The following is a 19,054-nucleotide window of genomic DNA, read 5'->3' as shown; positions in this document are numbered from 1 at the left end:
CTTACTGTCTGCGAGACAGCCATGGGCATGATTAAATTTCGCCACCGTCAGTGAGTGATAGAATGGAATGCTTTGATGAGGTCCGAGAACGCTGTATTATTTATCGAATACGTGCTGGTAAGTACTACATAAAGATGCTATCATACATAAACAAAGAACATACTAATAAGATATAATAAATGGATACATAATAATCGAAAGCTTTTGTATGGGTGGGTCCGTTATCGGAGGGCACGACGGCCTAATAATCACTATCAGAGTCCGAATCTAATGGGAATTCCCTAGGGCGCAGAGTGACGAGCAGGGTCTCTTTGATTCGCAAATGCTCGGCACCAAAGTACCGCTGAGTTTCAAAACTCCAGCTGCAGGAAAAAAATCGGATGTCAATAATCTGATTTACCGTGAACCGAAGAGCCACTTACTCGAGATTTCCTTGGATCCAGTGGCCCATTGCCTCGACATATAGAGCAACGTCCGCGTCCACCTTACGTCCCCAAGATGGAATTTCCGCTTTCTTCGTCATGAAACGATCCATCAAGACCTTGAAGTATTCGCCAATGTAGTCAGCAGCTGGCTGCAGGTCGATATGCTTCTCTTTCATGAGAACTGTCACGATGTTGTTTCCGCTGTGGCCCTTGCACTGCTCCATATTGTAAGAATACACATCCTTGAGATATAGTAAGAAACTGTGACGCATCGGAGAAATATTTTACTCACGTTAGCCCAACAGACGAGATCCGCCGCGGCCCAATAGACCTCCATAAATGTCGGGTCATCGAATACCTGTTGAGGCAGATCGATGCCGAGGACATATTCAAAAAGTCCAAAGCAGAGGCGAATAGCGCTGTTTTCTCGACGCAAGTCGGTGAATGAATTTATGTCCAAAACTTCACCCTGCTCGCGGAGCTCAGCTTCCCTTGACACGCAGTCAATATAATCTTGGCAATGCTGCATGAATCTTCGTGCGGTGTTAGGGCCTGCTAAACGCATGTACCGTTCCCGAAAACTGTCATTTTGGTCAGATCGTAACGGTTCCAATTAGGATCTAGACTGACTCATGCGTTATCTTGGACAGGACAGCATCGTCACTGTATTTTCCGTGCTTCATCGTTTTGAGGAAGATTTCACCGGTTTCACGAGCATCATGACCATTCTGATCATCGCTCACTTCGTCGACAACAAAGAGCAAGTTAACCTTGCAGTATTGGCATCAGCGCGTGCATTGAAATTTGAGAAAATGCTCACGAAATCACAGCAGGTTCTGAACTGTTCATAGCCAGCATATGGATAGGTATGCGAAACAAGGAGTTCGTTGCAACCTTGCACGAAAAAAGCGCGCTTCCTGTCGGTGAAAACATTATAGCTATTGATCCATCGAGAGGATTCAGCACCGGCTTTAATGTAATGAGGGTTGGTTGCACCCTTTAAAGGGCTTAGAGCAAGCAGATCCGGAAGGTAGAATTGTTTGGTGGAGTACATGGATGGTAGAGGAAGGGGGGGTTGGAAGGACCAATATCGGCCATGGTTCCAGAAGGCAGCATTTTATAGCAAACTGAAGGCCTCGAACCTGACTTGATCGCGTAGCGCAGTAGGGCGCGTTACGGTGCACGCTCTCCATGGAGGTAAATTCTTTACTAGGATTAACCAATGACAGTAGTTGCATACACTTAACGGTCCTGGACGGAACAATCCCACATCGTCTAAGACAAAACTTTCTGACAAACAATTGATGCTCACCTGCCTCGATGCAGAAAAATTATATAGACGACATGAAGGCCGCCGACAGTGTCTTCAATGAACTACACGGCCTGCAACCGTCAGATCGACAACCAAGTCATGAATCGCCATGATGAGCAATTCGAATCCAAGGTAATGGCTTCCAAGGAAAATTAAAGCTTTCTGATTAGGTTAGGCAATCTCGCACGGTATCTTTCTCCGTGAGCAGTTGAAAAATGCGATCAGTGAAGCCATGCTCAAGCTCTCAACGTGGTGATGGTTGTGGACAACAGGGTACTAGCATATATCTTGACCAGATATGTATGCAGAGATTTCCTTAAACGCAACAGCCAGCTCAGTTTGGTCTCGGTAGCCCGGAGGAGAACGTACCTGCTAAATGGTTCAAAAAGACATTCGAACCAACGCCGGGCATCGGCGGAATCAAGGCGATGAACTGCAAGAGGCCTAAGGGGTCTTGGTGTGAGCGAACGCACGTTGTGATATGCTGGCACATTCCGGTGGATACCCGCTCCCTTACGTACGGGATAAGTAAATCGTAGACGGGCCAAAATAGAACTACACATGCCATTGAATGACCCTAGAATATACGGCCCATTATCCTAGAGCTGTAATGCGCAGAGAAAGGAATACTGAGCCACGAGGAGCGAACCGAACTTTGATATTGATCGGTACTTAAGACCGGGCCGTCAACTGTGATCGTTATCCGTATTATGCATAACCAGTACAGCTGCTTCCGTGTAAGAACACGAGGAATGAGGGACAAGCTAGGCAGTCCGATCGTCCAGGAGGCATAGGTAAATGGCATCTATGTCTAAAGGGATCTTGGACAATATCAACCTGATGTAACAGCGGTCCGACATTCAATTTCGATTCACATATTACCAACGACTTGGCCGTGAATCGCGACATCGCAGGCAGCTTGGTCATAAGAAAATGAACGCTGCAAATCTAATGACCGAAACCTCGATGTATCCCGTCTAGTTTAGAAACCGGTGATCCTGTAAAAAATCGGGTAGACACTGACAGCTTTCTGGAAAATGGGTTAACAGTGGATGAGGTCCATCATACGGTGAACATTTGGTGAGTCGAACAAACACCGATCATATGCTCCATTTATTGACGAAGAGCAAGTCTCCCTGAAGCAGGGAAATATATAGTCCCTTGTCGGCTAACACATTCCACCCCACGAGTATTTGGCATTGCCCTTGCCGTGGCACAGGGTGGCAAAAAGATGGCTGATCACGCGCGGTAAACTTTGCGGAAATGAAGGAATGAGATCTAAACGCTCAGAGAGTAAATGGAAGTCATGCCTGACGTCGCGTTCTTTAAGATACGCATGAATGCGTGCCCTGCGCTGCGAGAAAGAGTATACAAAGTCTGTCATTTAACGTGTGATCAAGGAGCAGGTCGCCCTCGGCATCCAATGTTGCCCAGAAGCGATTAGATTCAGATTCGACTTATCTGCGCGGCTTCACTGCAAAAGAGGAAGAGCGTGCAAGCCAGCCTAGATCGGACTTAGTAACTACGTCTACGTACCACGAGACAGCGACAATACCGCAGTTAACGGGGTAAGATCTGTTAGAGATTGCGACCGTGGTACCTCGGTTGAGGTACGGTGATGGATAAAACGTCTTCTGTTGTACACCCATCGAGCAGAAATTAGAATACATGCTGGTTTAACAAAACAAAAATAGTCTACAGAAGCGGTCAAGGCAATCGGTGAAACGTGAATGAAACACTAGTGCACTCACATTAAAAATGTAAAAACCTAAAAGCATATGCGATAGCTTGCATATCGACCGCTTGTCTCGCTCGGTCTAGTGATTTTGACGACTTGGCCTCGACGAAGTCCATAGTATCGAGCAACTGGATCTGCTAGCTGTATGCGTGGTAATTGGGTCTCCTTGAGCCGGCTATTCACCGAAAGGTAAGGTACACGAATGAAAAATTGATTTAAAGACATACTATCTTTCGAGTAGATTTTTCTTTTGCTCGGGGGTTAGGACATCGTGCCGGGGAACTAAAGTGTGATGCACGATGTTGACAAGAAGGTCCGTTTCGGAAAACTCCTCTAAGCGATACTGTGAGGCCATGGCCACGATAACCTAAATCAAAGTTAAAGCGAATGGAATGGACCCTGGTAAAGTTGACCAACCCTGCGGGCCGTGGGTGTCATGTTCCCTGGGAAGACGATAACGCCTCGTTGTATAGATTTCTCCTCCAGAATGGAGATGAGTCTATATGCGCTTGTCAGCAGGTAAAGGTGGACGCCCGCAAGAATACGTACTTCCGCATCGACTTTACTCCTACGCTTTTCTCATCGGAAAAAAATACGAATATTTGGTCCTCGAAATTTGACGTTGAATTGGTGTAGAAATTCAGCTGGCTCCGACTGCTAGAAAGTGAGGAAAGAAAAGGGAGCAGAGACGTAGTACTCACTCTACTGAGCCGCTCTGGCTGACGCAATTCTCCTTGAAGGTTTGGAGGTCCATGTTTATCTCGTCGTCGGATACCTGGAAGCCCTGCAACGGTGATGAGTGGCCTGTCCCTGCCGTGCAGGACGCTTTCTTACTCTATCCTTTACCAATTCGTGTATTGTCCGGTTGACCTTCCATAGTTTCGCCACTTCGTCGCCGTCGCTCATGGTGGAAAGAAGGCAAAAAAATTGAAGCTCCGATCTCTTTGTCCTCCGGCCTCAATGGCGCCCCAAGCGAGCACAAGCAATGCCCAGCAGCATCCCCCGCTATCTCTCACGAATAATCTCATGGTGATACAGCTCTACTGTCGTGATATTTTCTCGAATCTTACACAAAAATACGCATCCAGACCAAATTGAAGCCGGCCAGGATCTACAAAGGCGCCGTCGAGAGCCTGCCACAACCGTCGCCCAGCTTTCCACCGCGTCCAGGCAACCAAGGCCCACGGCATATAACAGGGATATGTTTTGATGATAGAGGGGACCAGGTGATTACAGCGGCAGAGGACGAAACATTCAGGCTGTACAACTGCAAAAGTGGAAAGTGGGTTCCCTTGTCCACGCAAGCCTAACTTTCCATTCACGCTGGGATGCCAGGCCACTAAAAACTCTCTTTTCCAAGAAGTATGGGGTAGATCTCCCGCGTTTTACCCACAAAAATACCGCAATAATACATGCATCCACCAAGGAAGATGACACCGTTAGATATCATTCACTGCACGACAACAAGTATCTTCAGTACTTCAAGGGGCACAAAGGCCGAGTCATCTCCCTGGAAATGTCTCCGGTAGACGATGGATTCATGTCAGGATCCATGGACAAAACTGTTCGTCTTTGGGATCTTCGCGGTCCGAATTGTCGAGGCCTACTTTCACTCCCTTCAACACCCATCGTTGCCTATGATTCCACAGGTATTGTCTTCGCCGTGGCCGTCAATCATTATTCCAGAATATTGCTGTACGACCATGCTAACTACGACAAAGCGCCATTTCTTGTCATTACTCTGGAAGATCCAACTCTATCTCTCGTCAGCTATCCACCTCGGCCCATCTTCATGACTTCTTTGTCCTTTTCATCAAATGGGAAGTACATTCTCGTCGGTTGTTCAGGTGATGCGCATTATATTATGGATGCCTTCGAAGGTCATCTATTAGCCAAGCTACAAGGGCATATAGGTCTTGAACGGCGGTCAACAGCAGCACCTCCTACTATCGAACCCGCGAAGGGCGGCAGCGGGGAAGAAGTCAGCTGGACGCCCGACAGTCGTTACGTTGTTAGCGGCAGCTTAGATGGTAAAGTTCATGTCTGGGATGTACAGAACCTTCCCAAAAAGAGCGGTTCGGTAGATTTGAGAGCAGTTCCTGTGCGGCTGCAACCATTGGCGTCTCTAGAAGGCCATCCAGGTCCATCGAGATGCGTGAAATTCAACCCGCGGTTCGCCATGATGTGTTCTGCAGGTGCTGAACTGGTTCGTCCTTCTCAGCCCATGTTTCGCATTTCGCGCTGACCTAGTTCTAGGCGTTTTGGCTGCCCGATACTACTGGTGATGTAGAGGAGACAGCTCGGGAATTGTTGAAGCGGAAAGGGCACCCTACTTGAATTAGGAAAGGCTGTACCATACATGTATCGATATTGCTGTTGTATACGACAACCAGATAAATATCTTTTTCTTCCTCTATTCTAAGGCCCGGCATGCCAATCTCTGCAGAGTCAATACTAGAGAAAAATAAGGTTGTGGGTGGTGGCCCGGATCTGATTCCGACATTGATCCGCAGTTCCACATGATGTTGCACGTGGAAGGACGGACGTGGCGAAAAACAGCTTGTGCTTGTTCAACGTCGTGGTATCAGTTGCAGACACAGAAATTCGGGTTTCTGGCTTGGAATCATGCGTCTTTCAGCATTCTTTGGAACTATTGTTTCTGTTGCGGCCTTGGCCCAGGTGGCTTTGTCTCAGTCTAGTGCGTACCTTGTTATACAATTCCACATTGCATTCTGAAATCATTCTTCATTTCCTGTGCTAGCCCCTTCGGAGGAGCCCACTGAACCCGAAATTTCCATCGTGGCATCATGGCCAGACGACAATCCTTTCGCCCGTATGCCTCATTCTTCATTTTGGTACCTGTTTCGTTTTACTGAATACGAGACAGATGTTGTAAATGGGGAGAAGAATCTAATTCTGTTATCTATTGAAAACAAATCCGACCGGAATGTTACTCTGCTCAGTATGTCAGGTTCGGTGCACCATCCTGATACGAATGCGTTGGTGAAAAATGTACGCTCTGGACTTAATTCGCCTTTTGATGTATCGACCAACTCTGTCTGCCTAGCTTACGGCCGTTCCTTATGGCCTCATACTTGTTGAGGGTGTCAAGCTCCAGCTTCCATTCACTTTCTATAGCGAGTGAGTCGTGGCGTAGCATCGATGTCAGATCAGTATACTAACAAGTATACAGGTTTAAAGTAACTGATCGAATTTGCATTCTGCGCGTTTGCCTGATAGCCTCGTTCTAGCCCGGAGATCTGCGCCTCAATATCTGGCTAGAACATTCGTTTGCGGTGAGTATCTTCTTACTAGTGACATGCTTTCCTAAAGTCTAGGTAGGACGAGAAGTACTTAGTTTCCGCTTACGACTCTATCGTTACTGTTGTGGAGCCCGAGATCTCAATATTTGACTTCAAATTGTACGTCAGATCAAAAGCACTAATACTTGCGTGTCTTATAACAATCTAGGTTAACGACGTACCTCGTGGTGTCCCTCATTTTCGGCGGAATTGCCTACGTTGCATACCTCTCTTTCGTTCCCCAATCCAAGAAGCCCAGACGCACAACTGCTTCGGTCAGTGCACCCGTGGGTTCTGTGACTGCTACTGGTGCTGGAGGCTATCAGGAGGAATGGATCCCGGAACATCATTTACGAAAAAACAAGACCAAGAAGAGTGGGCCAGCTAGTGGCGATGAGTTGAGCGGTGGAGAGACTAGTGGTACCGATGGGAAGAAACGGAAGGGCCGAAAGTAATGCACTTATTCATGTAGATGTATACTCCTCAGACATCCGGGCCGACCCCTAACTTTTATTTGAAAATACGTCTGCTCGACGATAATAAGTCACGGTCTCAGGCTTCACATCAACAACCATGTCGCAGCAGGACGTCGCTAAGTTCAATGCACTTCCTCGTACTCCTCGCCCACCCTCTGGCCGTGTCGCCAATGAATGGCACTTTGACCTTCGTTTCATCCATCTTGATCCACCATCTCATTTGCTTTTCATAGTGCAACCCGAGAGCGACTTCATTCACACCGAGATGCTTGGCAGTAAGCCAATGATGTTTTTCCCAGAGACGGGAAAAGAAGCTGCACCGGAGGTTGCAAGAGGCTTGATTCGTGCTTTCCTAACCTCCTTTGGAAATCCTGGAATGATTCCTTTGGCTCCATGGAAGCTGACGACAGAGGATACTGATCTCGCGACTGCTATCGGAGCCGAGTTCAAGAGACTAGGCGTCAGAAAAGAACTGTGGAAAATATGTGTCTCTCACTCCAACGCGATCATCGCCAGAGAATCCTTTGAAGACTTTTTCAAAGGTCTCAAATCCCACATGAACTTTTCGCATATAGCGTCTGCGGCTGTCAGTTGTCCGGAATCTATCGCGTTTCGCAATTTCACTCCTCCCTCTTCCGTATCGCGAACGGCGGCAAGTAGGCACCGCGAGAGCGACGATGATTCATCCTCGTTAGAAATCGCTCTTGCATATGTTAACATGCACAAGAACTGCATTCCCGTAGATTTTTCTAAACCTGTCGACCACACCTGGGGAGCCAGAATTATGAAAGAAATCGACGACGTCTTGGCCACGGTCAAGTCGAAACCCGAAAAGGTCGTCAAAGCCGAGGCGGACGCTGGAAACCCAAAAGCTGCCTTGGATTACGGATTTAGGTATAAACTTTCTCTCACATTGGTTGCGATCACCTTTTTATCCCTTGACATGTAGGCTCAAGACTGGGCTCGAATGTACTCCGAACCGCGCCCTTACGAGACGTTACCTGGTACAAGCCGCTCTTGATACGAACGCGCCTACTGAGATGAGATCCGTCGCCCACAGTGCCCTCATTGACTGGTATACGGAAAGCAGTGAAGATTTCCGTCACCGGTACCTTCAGGCAGCCTCATGGCATGCCAACGAGAGCGTGAAACTCGTTCCGGGAAAGACTTCTCCATCTGCCATGATATATGCTCAGAATGTTATGAAACCGCAGGCAGAGCATGCTGTTGATATGTATCTTCAATACAAGGAGCTATGGTCAGCCCTTCAGAAAAGAGACGAGGATATGGAGAAGGGTCGGGCCAAGATGGACCAGAAACGTATGGCTCGCCCAAATCGCTACAGATGTGCAACTGTCGGTTGTGGGATTCAGGTCGTTTCTGGACATGTATTTTCTCGATGTATTTATCTATTCCACCTTCTCTCTTGATATGGTTCTAATAAACATTTCAGGTTCTGGGAAATGTGACGCAGACAAGAAGCCCTACTATTGTGGCAGAGAGTATGCCTCCCTTATCTTTGTTACGAGCTTTTGTATTGACTGATATGATTTAGGTGTCGTGAGTATCGCCACATATTATTGATTTTTATCACATTTCCGCTTACTTTATCTCATGTCGCGGCAAAAGAAAAGAAGGTTAGCTTATACCATTTACGCAAGGACTGAGTTCACATATATAAACCCCAGGACTGGAAAAACCATAAACCGTTTTGCATGCCAGGAGCCCCCTGCTCAGTGATAGATGTCAACGGTCCGTCTTCGATTGGATCAAGAAGTGCGAAAGATTCGATACAAATCCCCATGAAGTTTGCAAACGGAAGAACGACTATGATCAGCTCGTCCACCATGAGTCCGGAATTCCTAAAGGGAATGAGAGACGCCGCAGAAGCTGATGTTATGGGCCAAGAGAAACTGCCTGAATCTTTTACTGTGGAGATGGGGAGGTTGGAGGTTGGACCTGAATTTGGACCGGTGGACCAGTCTGTCGAGTCTGAGGAGGTGGATTGAAATGTACGTCGTTGAAGTATGACTTTCGAACTTGAGTGAGTCCACTCTGAACAGAGACTGGGTCTACACAGGCGTACTGCGAATGAGATCGTGCAGGCACCCTACGACGCGAATAAAAGAAAATTTTACAACAACTGAAGGCGTTCAAGTGATGTCAACACACGTTTGTGAAGGGTGAGTAGTAAGTGGGCGACTGAATAATAACTTGAGCGAACATGCTAAGTAAAAACGTGCTCGACGCAAACATCCATGTGTCAGGCTTCAAGGGTAGAGACTTTGCCTACAAAGGATGTCTCATCGTCACCATCTCGAGGTTGCAACTAGCTAACTGAGTAGGGGCTGCCTATGTTCTTCAGGGGTAACATTTGCCTGTCCCGGAATTATAAGCCGTGTAGTGGATCTGATGCCTCCCCTCAAAGGAGGGAACGAGCCCTCTGTGTTCCACAGGTGAATGAATTACACAGTGAGGTTGAGAACTGCTCAGCATGGAGGATATATCATTGTATTCGAGTCTATTCTACGAATAAGAACCGGTATGCTCGGAAATACAACATTGATCTAATGGAGCATTTGTCCGTACTTACTGAGATGATCTCTCATTGATATGGACTTCTTTCTTTCGACCATGCTGTTCTCACTTCTATGCTTCCCACCGCCACCTCTTATCGGCATATACAACTCGAGTACTGTGGGCAACAGCTAGAGCACTAGTGTACACCGCGACTGCCGGCTTTCGACATGATTCAATACCTATAGCTGTACAAGCTCTGCAACCGGCGATAAATGTCAACTTTGCGGATATGGAGGACAAGACCAGCACTTGGAGGGATACGATCTCGTTGTTTTCTTGAGCACCGCAAGAGAAGGTACATACACTTTCTACCTTTGTGCTTCACGCCCTGATCGTTACGTTGTGCCAGTTTTGGATGATACAGGGAAGACCGCGTTTCAAAATCATCTCAATAAGGTCAGTAATATGCTCAATACGACCATTTATGGAAGGCACTCGGAACTCGGTGAGGAATACTCAAGACTGCTGCCTCTTGCTACTTGAACCAGAATTAGATATCTTTCCGGATGCTTATTTTGATTATCATCCCGAGTCTCAAAATGCCGTACGGCCAGGTTCCTAACGGAATAACACGCAAGAGTACTGAGCGACTTTCAGACCATCGTGGTGTTGGACGCGTCTCGTCCCAGTACGAAGAGCCTTCCTACCGATTGGCCAGCCCGGTGTCGTACCGTTGAATTATCTCAGTGGTAGAATGGTATACTAGTGCTGTATGAATACAGCAACTTGTTGACTTCAATCTGTGTGGTTGAAAGAATCCGGGTTACAGAAGCCGAGAACAATACATGAACGGTATCTACGAAAGAGTGTGAGGGCAAGCAGCTGATGCTCAGCGCACATACAAAATATCACGATTATAATCCAATAAATCGTTCCCCAAAACTTCTTCTACTGTTCTATATCGAAATTATACTTTTCGATACGACGCGATTAGAATAGCCACGGTCCTACTGCAATACATCGTCAGCATTGTGCAGTGAGTGTATAGGGAACAGAGAACCCACTTCTTCCTTGCGATGGCGGCGGAATCTGTAAGCAGCTCTGATGTATGAGATTGAGGGCCTTAACGGCATCCCTTCCCTCGATGACACATGAAATATTGATCTCACTAGCCCCCTGGCTTATCATCTCTATGTTAACATTACCCTTCGCAAGCGTGGTGAACATGTTTCCCGCAATGCCAACCATATTGCGCATCCGCTTCCCTACCAGGGAAAGGATGGCCATATCTTGATGCACGGATACCTGTGCTAGAAGGTCAGAATCATGCATCGAAGTAATAAGTATATGAGCCCACCGTCCCGCTCTTGCGGAGCTCCCTAACGAGACGATCCATAATTTTCGGGATTAACCCATCTTCGATAGCCATACTAACATGCACCTCACTTGTGCTGATAAGATCCACTACGACTCCAAATCTATCGAGTGTGGTGAAAATCCCAGCGAGGAACCCATGCGAAACGCTCTTCCTGTTGGAATTGACATTCAGCACAATAATGCGCTCCTTTATGGTCACAGCAGTCGCCCTTTTGCTCTCCTTACCCAAGACATCATGTTCTGTAACCGATTGTCTCGCCACTGGGACTTCCTTTCCCTCCTCCTCCGGGTCTGGATAAATAACAGTCCCCAACCCCGCCGGATTCTCCACATTCTTGATCCTAATGGGAATTTTCTTCCGGATGACCTGCTCCATCGTGAAGGGATGCACGACTTCGCTCCCATAGTACGTCAACTCGGCCGCCTCATCGGGGGAGATGAGTGGGATCACACGCGCTGTGGCCACCTTGCGCGGGTCGGCGGTGAAGATCCCGTCGACCTCTTTCCAGATCTGCAATTCTGAGGCTTTGACGCCGACGGCGAGGAGGGCGGAAAGCAGGTCGGTATAACCCCGCCCGACTTGTCGTAACAACGAACCGGGAACAGGTCCAAAGAAACCTGTGACGACGGGTACGCGCTGGCCACATAGTTCGATGCGTTCGCCTACGGCGATGGCGAGGCGGTCGTAGAAGGCTTGATCTAAGGAGCCATCCTCGTCCATCTCCGGTACTATGTTCTCGAGCGAGACATACTCGGCGTCGATGCCTTGATCCCTAAGTACGGCTGTCATGAATTTACAAGCCAGACGTTCACCGAGCCCGATGATACTATCTCGGGAACGAAGAGAGATTTCGTCGATGACCTTGGCATCCTTAGGGGAAAAAAATATGGTAAATGAAAAGATGATTTGCTTACCTGCGATGCGAACAAAAAACTCCGAAGCCAGTCACAGTCGCTCTCTATTTCAGCCTCGAGCTCTTTTCGGATGTCAGGATCCCTAATACTCTCCCCGGCGGCATTGAGGTGCTCCTGGCGAATGAGATCGACTGTAACATTGTAAACCGGCAATTCCTGGCCCGCTTGGGGCACGGCCAACGGGGCGAGACAGTTGAAGGTCTGATGCTGGTGATCTGATGAGGATCTGCTCCTTGTCGGAGAGATAGGCGGAGACTGCGACGTATCTTTCATTCGGCCGAAAAGCATCGGTGTGACTGTACCAGTTCCTGGTGTACTGACTCCGCCAGGTTTTCGACGGACCAGTGCCTCAGAAGCGGCTCGCAGGAGGAGGTTCGTCGTTCCTAGCGCCTTGGTAGATCCAGACCGTGCAGAGCATACAATAGCGACTTTATTCGAGTCGATGTAGTTCCTTCATAAGTGTAAGACAAAGCATAACGAAAATACGATGCTAACACACGATACGACGTCTTCTGCGATCTTGACAGCAAATTTTCCAACGCTGGTTCCACCAAACTTTTGTATGAGCCATGGAGCAGAAGGATCGATGGTGTTTTGGTGAAGATTCGGGGGCGTTGTCGGCGGCGATGAAGCTGGCGACGAGGAGGGCGACGAGGAGGTTGACGGGGTAGAGGAGCCAGACATTAGATGGTACAGATACACTGCAGAAAGAGACTAGCTCATGGGTAGGTGGTGGTGGTGGCAATAATGAGGTGATCGACTGACTCATGAACAAAAAAAAAAAACTGCCGGCCGATACCAGGTCATTCCTCATCACCGCTAAGCTGCACAGGACGGTGTCGACGAGAGTCCACAGTACTACGTGACGGTCGCTACGGAACCGACTTTTATAACTGCAGAAATTCCAATTGATTTCGGTGGTACATATATACTCTTTTAGCCCTGAATTATGATAGGCGATGTCGTACAAATGTCAGTTGCGATATTCTATCCTTGCACTGTTCGACAACGTGCCTATGGTTGATAACGGGCACCCTTCTCTTCCTTCGCAGCATTGCGCAAAAAGTAAAACGGCAACGGTAGAATGTCCCTCACGTAGGAGATAATCCTTCGTACTGCACATAGATCCTTTGAGGCGGGTTCGCAAATGAGTTCGTCGCCCTACGCCAGAAGTGATCCGGTATATAGAAGCCTGAAAGTATATCGAGAAGCTGCGTGTGTTTTTCTATTTTTCTTGCGCATCCGGTGAGCCACAAGTAGAAGAGGCGGCAACTTGGCGCGATGTTGCCGGCCGGGTTTCTGTTTCAATTGGCTGCGATTATCGTGCCGAACGGACACGCAATTGAGTACGCGTCACGTAGCCAGCAGAAATTGCATACTTAACTTCCTCCATCCGCCAAGTCAATCCATTGCCGCCACCATGTCCATCGCCAGTATACGAGCATCCAACGCCTCTATATTCTCTTCCTTGACCGCACCCACCGCCGTCTTCTTTGGGGGTACCGCCGGAATCGGCCAAGCAATGGCCCAATCACTCGCCTCCCATACCCAAGGCAACGCCAACATCATCATTGTCGGACGAAACGCCAAAGCTGCGCAGGAAATCATCGATTCGTTTCCTCGTCCATCCTCATCAGTGAAACCCATCCACGAATTCGTCCCATGTGACGCCAGCCTCATGTCCAATGTCGCCAGTGCTACAGAGGAGGTGAAGAAACATCTTGGAGAAAAGAAGGTGGACTTTCTCGTCCTCACGACGGGATACCTCACTATATCGGGAAGGGAGGAAACGAAAGAGGGAATGGACAAGAAAATGGCGGTCACTTATTATGCGAAATGGAAGTTTGTGAAGGATTTAATGGGTTCGTTGAAGGAGGGTGGGTCCAAGGTGGTGTCTGTCATGTCACCTGGAAATGGAGGGAGAATCGATGTGAATGACCTGGATATGAAAGAGTTATTCTGCCGCAAAAGTGGGGCTCCGGATGCCGACGTACTTGGATTTGATGTCTGAGGTATGTATCCGTTTCCCTCATAGTTGGCGTTGGTCACTGATGTGCATTCAGGGCTTTGCACAGCGGTATACCCTCCATTCGTTCATACACGCCAATCCCGGAGCCGTGCGAACGAACTATGTATATGCATCACCTTCCGCAGTGTTCCGATACACTGCACCGCTCATTATGGGGCTAGCGTACCCATTTGCAATCTCGCCAGAGGATTGCGCAGAGTACATGTGGCATGGGACCTTGCAAAAGGCCGCAGGCGTGTTCAGGGTTGGCAGCCGAGGCGAGGATCTGGGAAAGAAGCGGTACTTTGGGAATGAAGAACAGAGAGAAAAGCTTTGGAACCATACGGCTGCGATGGTGGAAGGGGAGTAGTAGGAGCCTAGAGGACATACTGTACGATAGCATTAACCTTACCCTAACGACGACAATTAAGGATTGCATTCACAAGTAGATATGGTCAGAAAGCTTCATTTTTGGAATCACATAGTGTCTATATGCTTGTACCCTCGCACCTATGCGTCGAATGAGTACGAGTTTCGAATCCGACAAATTAAAGACACACTTTGTTCTCCTTCAACATGACCAGGTATTTATCTACGAGCCATTTACAATTCTCGTAATGGTTGACGCCCTCTGATCTGTGACACTTTTCGAGTTCATCTCGCACCAAACGAGCCTCCATCGCTTTGATCCATGATTCACGAATGTGCTCTTCCCGTGCTTCCATTTTGGCTGTTCTTCTACTCAGTATCGCTGCAGGGGGACAGGATAGGGAAAGCACCTTTGATAGCAGCCTTCTGCTCGTCCGTTACAGAGGCCATGGTTGCAGGAGGCAAGAAATGAATTTGTATCTGTTGTGCAAAGGCCTCCAGTGTCGGCGAATCCTTTTTGCCTCAGATTCATATTGTTTCGTACACGTTCGCTCAGTAGACAAATCACATGTCGGTCCTGAGTAATAACCGGTCTACTTCCACTCGCCTGCTCTTGCCAGCGCTCTCCGTTCTCCTGCCATGACCTACCCACTCAGTTTGCCTACTCATCGCCCTCTCATCACCCTTACACACCGTAAGCAGTTAAAGGCTTCTACAGCAAGCATTGACGCGTCTTTACAGCCAATGAGGCCCTTTGGATCATCGAACTACACCATTCCAATGACAACCGCTTAACTCTTGAAATGGTCGACTATGGTATCAAGCCTGCTCTGGATGCCGTGGAAAGAGACTGGCGCGGACAGTGGAGAACCGCTCAGCAGAACAAGGACACGGAAGGCGCCAAGGGAGCACTGATATTTGTTGGTGCTAGAAACCAGGACAAGTTTTTTAGCAATGGTGTGTGTTTGTGAAGGATATCAGCCCCCGGCTCATCTCTGTCCTAGGTCTTGACTATCCCAGTGTCGTTGCGAATCTAAACTTCTTCCCGGGTAGGTGATCATCTGCATAATTGAGATGATAAGATGTTGATCCATTTCAACAGTTACATATGATCCCCTTCTTTCGAGGCTATTGACTTTCCCAAGTTCGTAGTATCCGTGGTTTGATGAATCAGTGTGACAATTTGAGTCTCACCTCTCGAATTCAGTTCCAACCATCGCCGCCATTAACGGGCATTGTTTCGCTGGGTCAATGATGCTGGCTTTGGTATGCGACTACCGTGTCATGACTGATGGTAGTGAGCGACGCGCATGGATGTGCATGAATGAGGTGGGGTAGTTGTATATGGTGTCTCATTTCAAGGGCTAACCAATTATAATCAGGTCCTCTTTGGTGCTATCTGGCCTCTTTCCTTCGCGGCCATTCTTCGTGCCCAAGTTGGTGATGGCCGGTTGCATAGAAAAATAGCACTAGAAGGCCATAAATTCACGCCAAAAGAGGCTTTGGAGGCGGGGCTTGTAGATCATATAGTCTCCGGGAACACCGCTGATGTGTTGGCTAAAGCAGAAGAAGTAGCAAAAACAGTTGGTATGAACGCGCGACACGGTGTTTGGGGATTGATCAAGGTATGGGTTCCATACAGTACACTTTGATACACTGCTTTACACTACGCAGGCTGATCTATACCGAGACACCTTGGCAATGATACGGAAACAATCACGCCCGATGAATCCTCAACTCGACGACGCAGCAGCTCAGTCCCGCCTCTAATAGAGCAGTTTTTGATATTGATGTGTAAAATAATATTGTTTCCACTTCCAACAAGTTCATGTAAAACTCTGGGTACGACGCAATCATCGGAACAGTCTAATAGTGTGTAACCATCCTATGAACAAACATCTGATTCAACCAGATGCTTTGTTTCTTGCTGAGTCTTTGTTCTTGATAGAAGATCCTTTGACCTTTAGCCCAATGAATGTGCATGCACGGCTGCGCATGGACATGCGGGCGCCGGGTCGTTACCTGCCCAACACCCATAGTAATTTCGCGATTACTCCGCAGTTACCATGCTCCAAGTTTGGTTAAGCATTGTCTTTTCGAGGCGAGTTATTTCTGAATCTTTTTGTGGGACTCAATGGCGTGCGCAGCCTAATCAGGTCTTGGACCATTTCACCCGGGAACTGAATAGATCTTTTTTTGTTTCCTCCGTTGGGCGGAAGAAAAATACTAATCGGGGATTGTTTGCCGATCACCGCAACATTCAGGTCCCGCGTACTTATATGATGGAGGATTGTGCTTCGTTACGACCTCGTTTCTCTCTCCCCTTTCCAGTTTTTGCCAGTGGCGTTGTCTGTTTTCCTTAAGGCTGGGCCTTTGACTGCTTTACCTTAAAAACTTTCATTTCCGTTTCACCACTACCTCACATTCCCATCGTTCCGCCTCTCCTTTCCTACTATGAATCTCAGTCTTCCTTTCTACGCGCTTCTGGCAGGCCTTCTTTTTGCGCTGTCCGCTCAGGATGCGGACGCCCACCCGATCGTTAAGCGCGGCGGTAGCGTTACACTCCCTCTCAAACGCATCCAGCAACGTTCAGATCTTCATCCCCAAATCGTACGTTTCATCTCAAATCTTTCTTGGGCCTCTTTAATCTTATCCCCCCCCCCACAGCTTCACCAGCAAAACCTCAATCGTGCTCTTCGTCGTCTTGCCCGAATGACTGGCAGACAAGGTCCCTCTGACGATGAACTTCGGCGAAACCTCGAAAGGAGGGTCGCATCGCTGGAGAATGATCCAGTCTACAAACGGTACAATAGGTTCATTCCTCCTGGGAACTCCAAGCGTTTCAACAGGGAAGGAGTAAAAGATAGTCGTGTCAATGCGGTCGTTACCAGAAACAAGCATAACAAGTGCGTGAACGTTCGGGCGCAGCTTCTCTGCAAATACTAATAAAGTGTTTCCAGGAGCAACAACAATGCCGTTAAGGGTACTACTACTTCAGCTACTGCTGTAACGGCTGCGGTCAGCTCGGCCGCTGCTGCATCTACTTCCTCAGCTTCTATTTCTGGTGATGTCACGGTCGCGAACACCCCGACGACTGCCAATTCACTTGGACTCGACATCGAGTGAGGCTTGTTAATTATGTACATTGACCCGTATCTAATCTTCTTTTACTTTCAGAGGTGATGATATTGGTTACCTGGCAACGATTCAGATGGGCACGCCTCCACAGGATTACTTACTGCTCATGGACTCGGGATCCGCTGATACTTGGGTTGGTGCAGAGAACTGTCAATCAACGAGCGGTGGAAGCTGTGTGAGTACACGCTCTTCCCCATCCTTCATCGACTCTAATCAGATGTTGTTAGGGTAACCACACGTTCCTCGGGTCGACCAGCTCCAGTTCATTCAAGGACTCCAACAAACAATTTGAAGTTACGTATGGTACTGGTGCGGTTCAGGGCACTATCATCCAGGACAACATGGTTGTGGCCGGTCTGAGTTTGGACGCACATACGTTTGGTGTCGCTACTACCGAAACTGTTGATTTCTCCTCCGATTCGGTTCCTTTTGATGGCTTGATGGGACTTGCTCAATCCGTGAGTATTGTTTTTCGCTCCGAAGTGCCGTCTTGACTGGATTTTCGTAGACGCTTTCAGAGCAGGGTGTAAGTACACCCGTTGAATCATTGGCCTCAGCAGGCCTTATCGACGCTGCGATCACATCGTTCAAGATTTCCCGACTTGCTGACGACCTCAATGATGGTGAAGTTACCTTTGGGTGAGTCTCTTCTCACGACAGACCTTGATCATGAGGTTCATCAAAGCGCAGTGCCCTCGACACTTCCAAGTTCGATTCTAGTACTCTCGTCACTATAGACAACCAAAGCCAAGAAGGCTTTTGGGAAGGCGCTGTGGATTCTATCTCGGTTGATGGCACCGATACTGGTCTCTCCGGTCGTTCCGCTATTCTCGACACCGGAACCACTGTGATTGTTGCGCCCACAAGTGACGCTGACGCCGTTCATAAACTGATCTCTGGTGCGCAGTCAGATGGTCAGGGAAGTTTTACCGTTCCGTGTACCACGAACGCCAGCGTAGCTCTCACCTTTGGTGGTCAAGAGTTCACAATCGACCCTAAAGACTTGGCGTTCACACCCGTGGATGCCAATGACCCTACGGGCGACTGTGTTTCCGGTATCTCTGCTGGAAGTGTCGGAGCTAATAATGAGTGGCTGGTAAGTTCTGTTTTTCTGGCTTGTCTGAGACTTTGTTGACTAATTTGGATTTACCGAGGTTGGTGATGTGTTCTTGAGGAATGCATACTTTAGTACCAATGTCAACAATAACTCTGTTTCTTTGGCAAAGCTTGTTTAAACTTTTAAGCCACCTCGGATTACAGATATGTATTATGTCACAACTAGGCTCTCTGGGATTGCCAATATATTAATAGGGGATTGAAAGACCATTATTTATTTAATAGGTTCTTATCAGTATCAGCATGAGCAATACGTTGCAACAATAGTGACATCCAAGAGTTCATTGTTCTTTGCGAGTCAGACCCTTACGTAATACGTATTGTTCTCTATTCGCCATGCTTGATCGGACGACTATAA

At 48.0% G+C, this 19,054-nt stretch overlaps 11 protein-coding genes across 11 annotated transcripts; 7 read left to right on the top strand and 4 right to left on the bottom strand.

Moving 5' to 3' along the window:
• Window positions 1-208: 208 nt before the first annotated feature.
• BT62DRAFT_393866 (terpenoid synthase) lies at window positions 209-1,746 on the bottom strand. The gene is made up of 6 exons (XM_043180769.1): window positions 1,738-1,746; window positions 1,246-1,676; window positions 1,056-1,195; window positions 718-1,006; window positions 423-667; window positions 209-362 (listed from the first exon to the last, which is right to left on the bottom strand). The coding sequence occupies exons 2-6, from the start codon at window positions 1,477-1,479 to the stop codon at window positions 242-244; spliced, it is 1,029 nt and encodes a 342-aa protein (XP_043044560.1). The 5' UTR covers window positions 1,480-1,676; window positions 1,738-1,746; the 3' UTR covers window positions 209-241.
• A 1,759-nt stretch (window positions 1,747-3,505) lies between these two features.
• Window positions 3,506-4,381, bottom strand: BT62DRAFT_882611 (DNA-directed RNA polymerase RPB5 subunit; the record flags this gene model as incomplete). Its single annotated transcript, XM_043182712.1, has 6 exons — window positions 3,506-3,650; window positions 3,703-3,842; window positions 3,893-3,974; window positions 4,025-4,129; window positions 4,177-4,259; window positions 4,310-4,381. 6 exons carry the CDS (start codon window positions 4,379-4,381, stop codon window positions 3,506-3,508), a joined length of 627 nt encoding a protein of 208 aa, XP_043044559.1.
• BT62DRAFT_926705 (WD40 repeat-like protein) lies at window positions 4,283-5,884 on the top strand. Its single transcript, XM_043185100.1, has 4 exons — window positions 4,283-4,504; window positions 4,564-4,757; window positions 4,811-5,681; window positions 5,732-5,884. Exons 1-4 carry the CDS (start codon window positions 4,436-4,438, stop codon window positions 5,810-5,812), a joined length of 1,215 nt encoding a protein of 404 aa, XP_043044558.1. The 5' UTR covers window positions 4,283-4,435; the 3' UTR covers window positions 5,813-5,884.
• Window positions 5,885-6,034: 150 nt separating this feature from the next.
• Window positions 6,035-7,232, top strand: BT62DRAFT_1071655 (uncharacterized protein; the record flags this gene model as incomplete). The annotated part of the gene is made up of 8 exons (XM_043178792.1): window positions 6,035-6,173; window positions 6,237-6,308; window positions 6,363-6,487; window positions 6,543-6,616; window positions 6,669-6,675; window positions 6,727-6,771; window positions 6,818-6,897; window positions 6,947-7,232. The coding sequence occupies exons 1-8, from the start codon at window positions 6,101-6,103 to the stop codon at window positions 7,230-7,232; spliced, it is 762 nt and encodes a 253-aa protein (XP_043044557.1). The 5' UTR covers window positions 6,035-6,100.
• Window positions 7,233-7,328: 96 nt separating this feature from the next.
• BT62DRAFT_1071654 (uncharacterized protein) lies at window positions 7,329-9,398 on the top strand. Its single transcript, XM_043178791.1, has 5 exons — window positions 7,329-8,147; window positions 8,203-8,654; window positions 8,707-8,755; window positions 8,809-8,890; window positions 8,942-9,398. The coding sequence occupies exons 1-5, from the start codon at window positions 7,351-7,353 to the stop codon at window positions 9,260-9,262; spliced, it is 1,701 nt and encodes a 566-aa protein (XP_043044556.1). The 5' UTR covers window positions 7,329-7,350; the 3' UTR covers window positions 9,263-9,398.
• Window positions 9,399-9,890: 492 nt separating this feature from the next.
• BT62DRAFT_1071653 (uncharacterized protein) lies at window positions 9,891-10,526 on the top strand (the record flags this gene model as incomplete). Its single annotated transcript, XM_043178790.1, has 5 exons — window positions 9,891-9,972; window positions 10,019-10,128; window positions 10,183-10,278; window positions 10,328-10,377; window positions 10,431-10,526. The coding sequence occupies exons 1-5, from the start codon at window positions 9,905-9,907 to the stop codon at window positions 10,524-10,526; spliced, it is 420 nt and encodes a 139-aa protein (XP_043044555.1). The 5' UTR covers window positions 9,891-9,904.
• A 237-nt stretch (window positions 10,527-10,763) lies between these two features.
• Window positions 10,764-12,749, bottom strand: BT62DRAFT_916153 (aspartate kinase; the record flags this gene model as incomplete). Its single annotated transcript, XM_043183980.1, has 5 exons — window positions 10,764-10,783; window positions 10,838-11,078; window positions 11,131-12,021; window positions 12,066-12,516; window positions 12,565-12,749. The coding sequence occupies 5 exons, from the start codon at window positions 12,747-12,749 to the stop codon at window positions 10,764-10,766; spliced, it is 1,788 nt and encodes a 595-aa protein (XP_043044554.1).
• Window positions 12,750-13,485: 736 nt separating this feature from the next.
• BT62DRAFT_916152 (uncharacterized protein) lies at window positions 13,486-14,443 on the top strand (the record flags this gene model as incomplete). The annotated part of the gene is made up of 2 exons (XM_043183979.1): window positions 13,486-14,055; window positions 14,129-14,443. The coding sequence occupies 2 exons, from the start codon at window positions 13,486-13,488 to the stop codon at window positions 14,441-14,443; spliced, it is 885 nt and encodes a 294-aa protein (XP_043044553.1).
• A 178-nt stretch (window positions 14,444-14,621) lies between these two features.
• Window positions 14,622-14,810, bottom strand: BT62DRAFT_882592 (uncharacterized protein; the record flags this gene model as incomplete). Its single annotated transcript, XM_043182711.1, has 1 exon — window positions 14,622-14,810. A coding segment is annotated over one exon (189 nt), but the record flags the coding sequence as incomplete, so codon positions are not given.
• A 271-nt stretch (window positions 14,811-15,081) lies between these two features.
• Window positions 15,082-16,212, top strand: BT62DRAFT_960644 (ClpP/crotonase; the record flags this gene model as incomplete). Its single annotated transcript, XM_043188565.1, has 7 exons — window positions 15,082-15,136; window positions 15,184-15,399; window positions 15,447-15,491; window positions 15,545-15,586; window positions 15,650-15,771; window positions 15,825-16,067; window positions 16,117-16,212. The coding sequence occupies 7 exons, from the start codon at window positions 15,082-15,084 to the stop codon at window positions 16,210-16,212; spliced, it is 819 nt and encodes a 272-aa protein (XP_043044551.1).
• Window positions 16,213-16,712: 500 nt separating this feature from the next.
• On the top strand, window positions 16,713-19,003 carry BT62DRAFT_393482 (aspartic peptidase A1). Its single transcript, XM_043180768.1, has 8 exons — window positions 16,713-17,052; window positions 17,110-17,348; window positions 17,403-17,564; window positions 17,620-17,755; window positions 17,808-18,038; window positions 18,089-18,219; window positions 18,271-18,676; window positions 18,735-19,003. The coding sequence occupies exons 1-8, from the start codon at window positions 16,897-16,899 to the stop codon at window positions 18,813-18,815; spliced, it is 1,542 nt and encodes a 513-aa protein (XP_043044550.1). The 5' UTR covers window positions 16,713-16,896; the 3' UTR covers window positions 18,816-19,003.
• The last annotated feature ends 51 nt before the right edge of the window (window positions 19,004-19,054 follow it).

The sequence above is a fragment of the Guyanagaster necrorhizus genome (assembly GCF_019112545.1).
Source record: "Guyanagaster necrorhizus MCA 3950 unplaced genomic scaffold BT62scaffold_3, whole genome shotgun sequence".
NCBI lineage: Eukaryota > Fungi > Basidiomycota > Agaricomycetes > Agaricales > Physalacriaceae > Guyanagaster > Guyanagaster necrorhizus.
The sequence above is the reverse complement of the archived record's forward strand: the minus strand, read 5'-3'. Positions and strand labels throughout refer to the sequence as shown.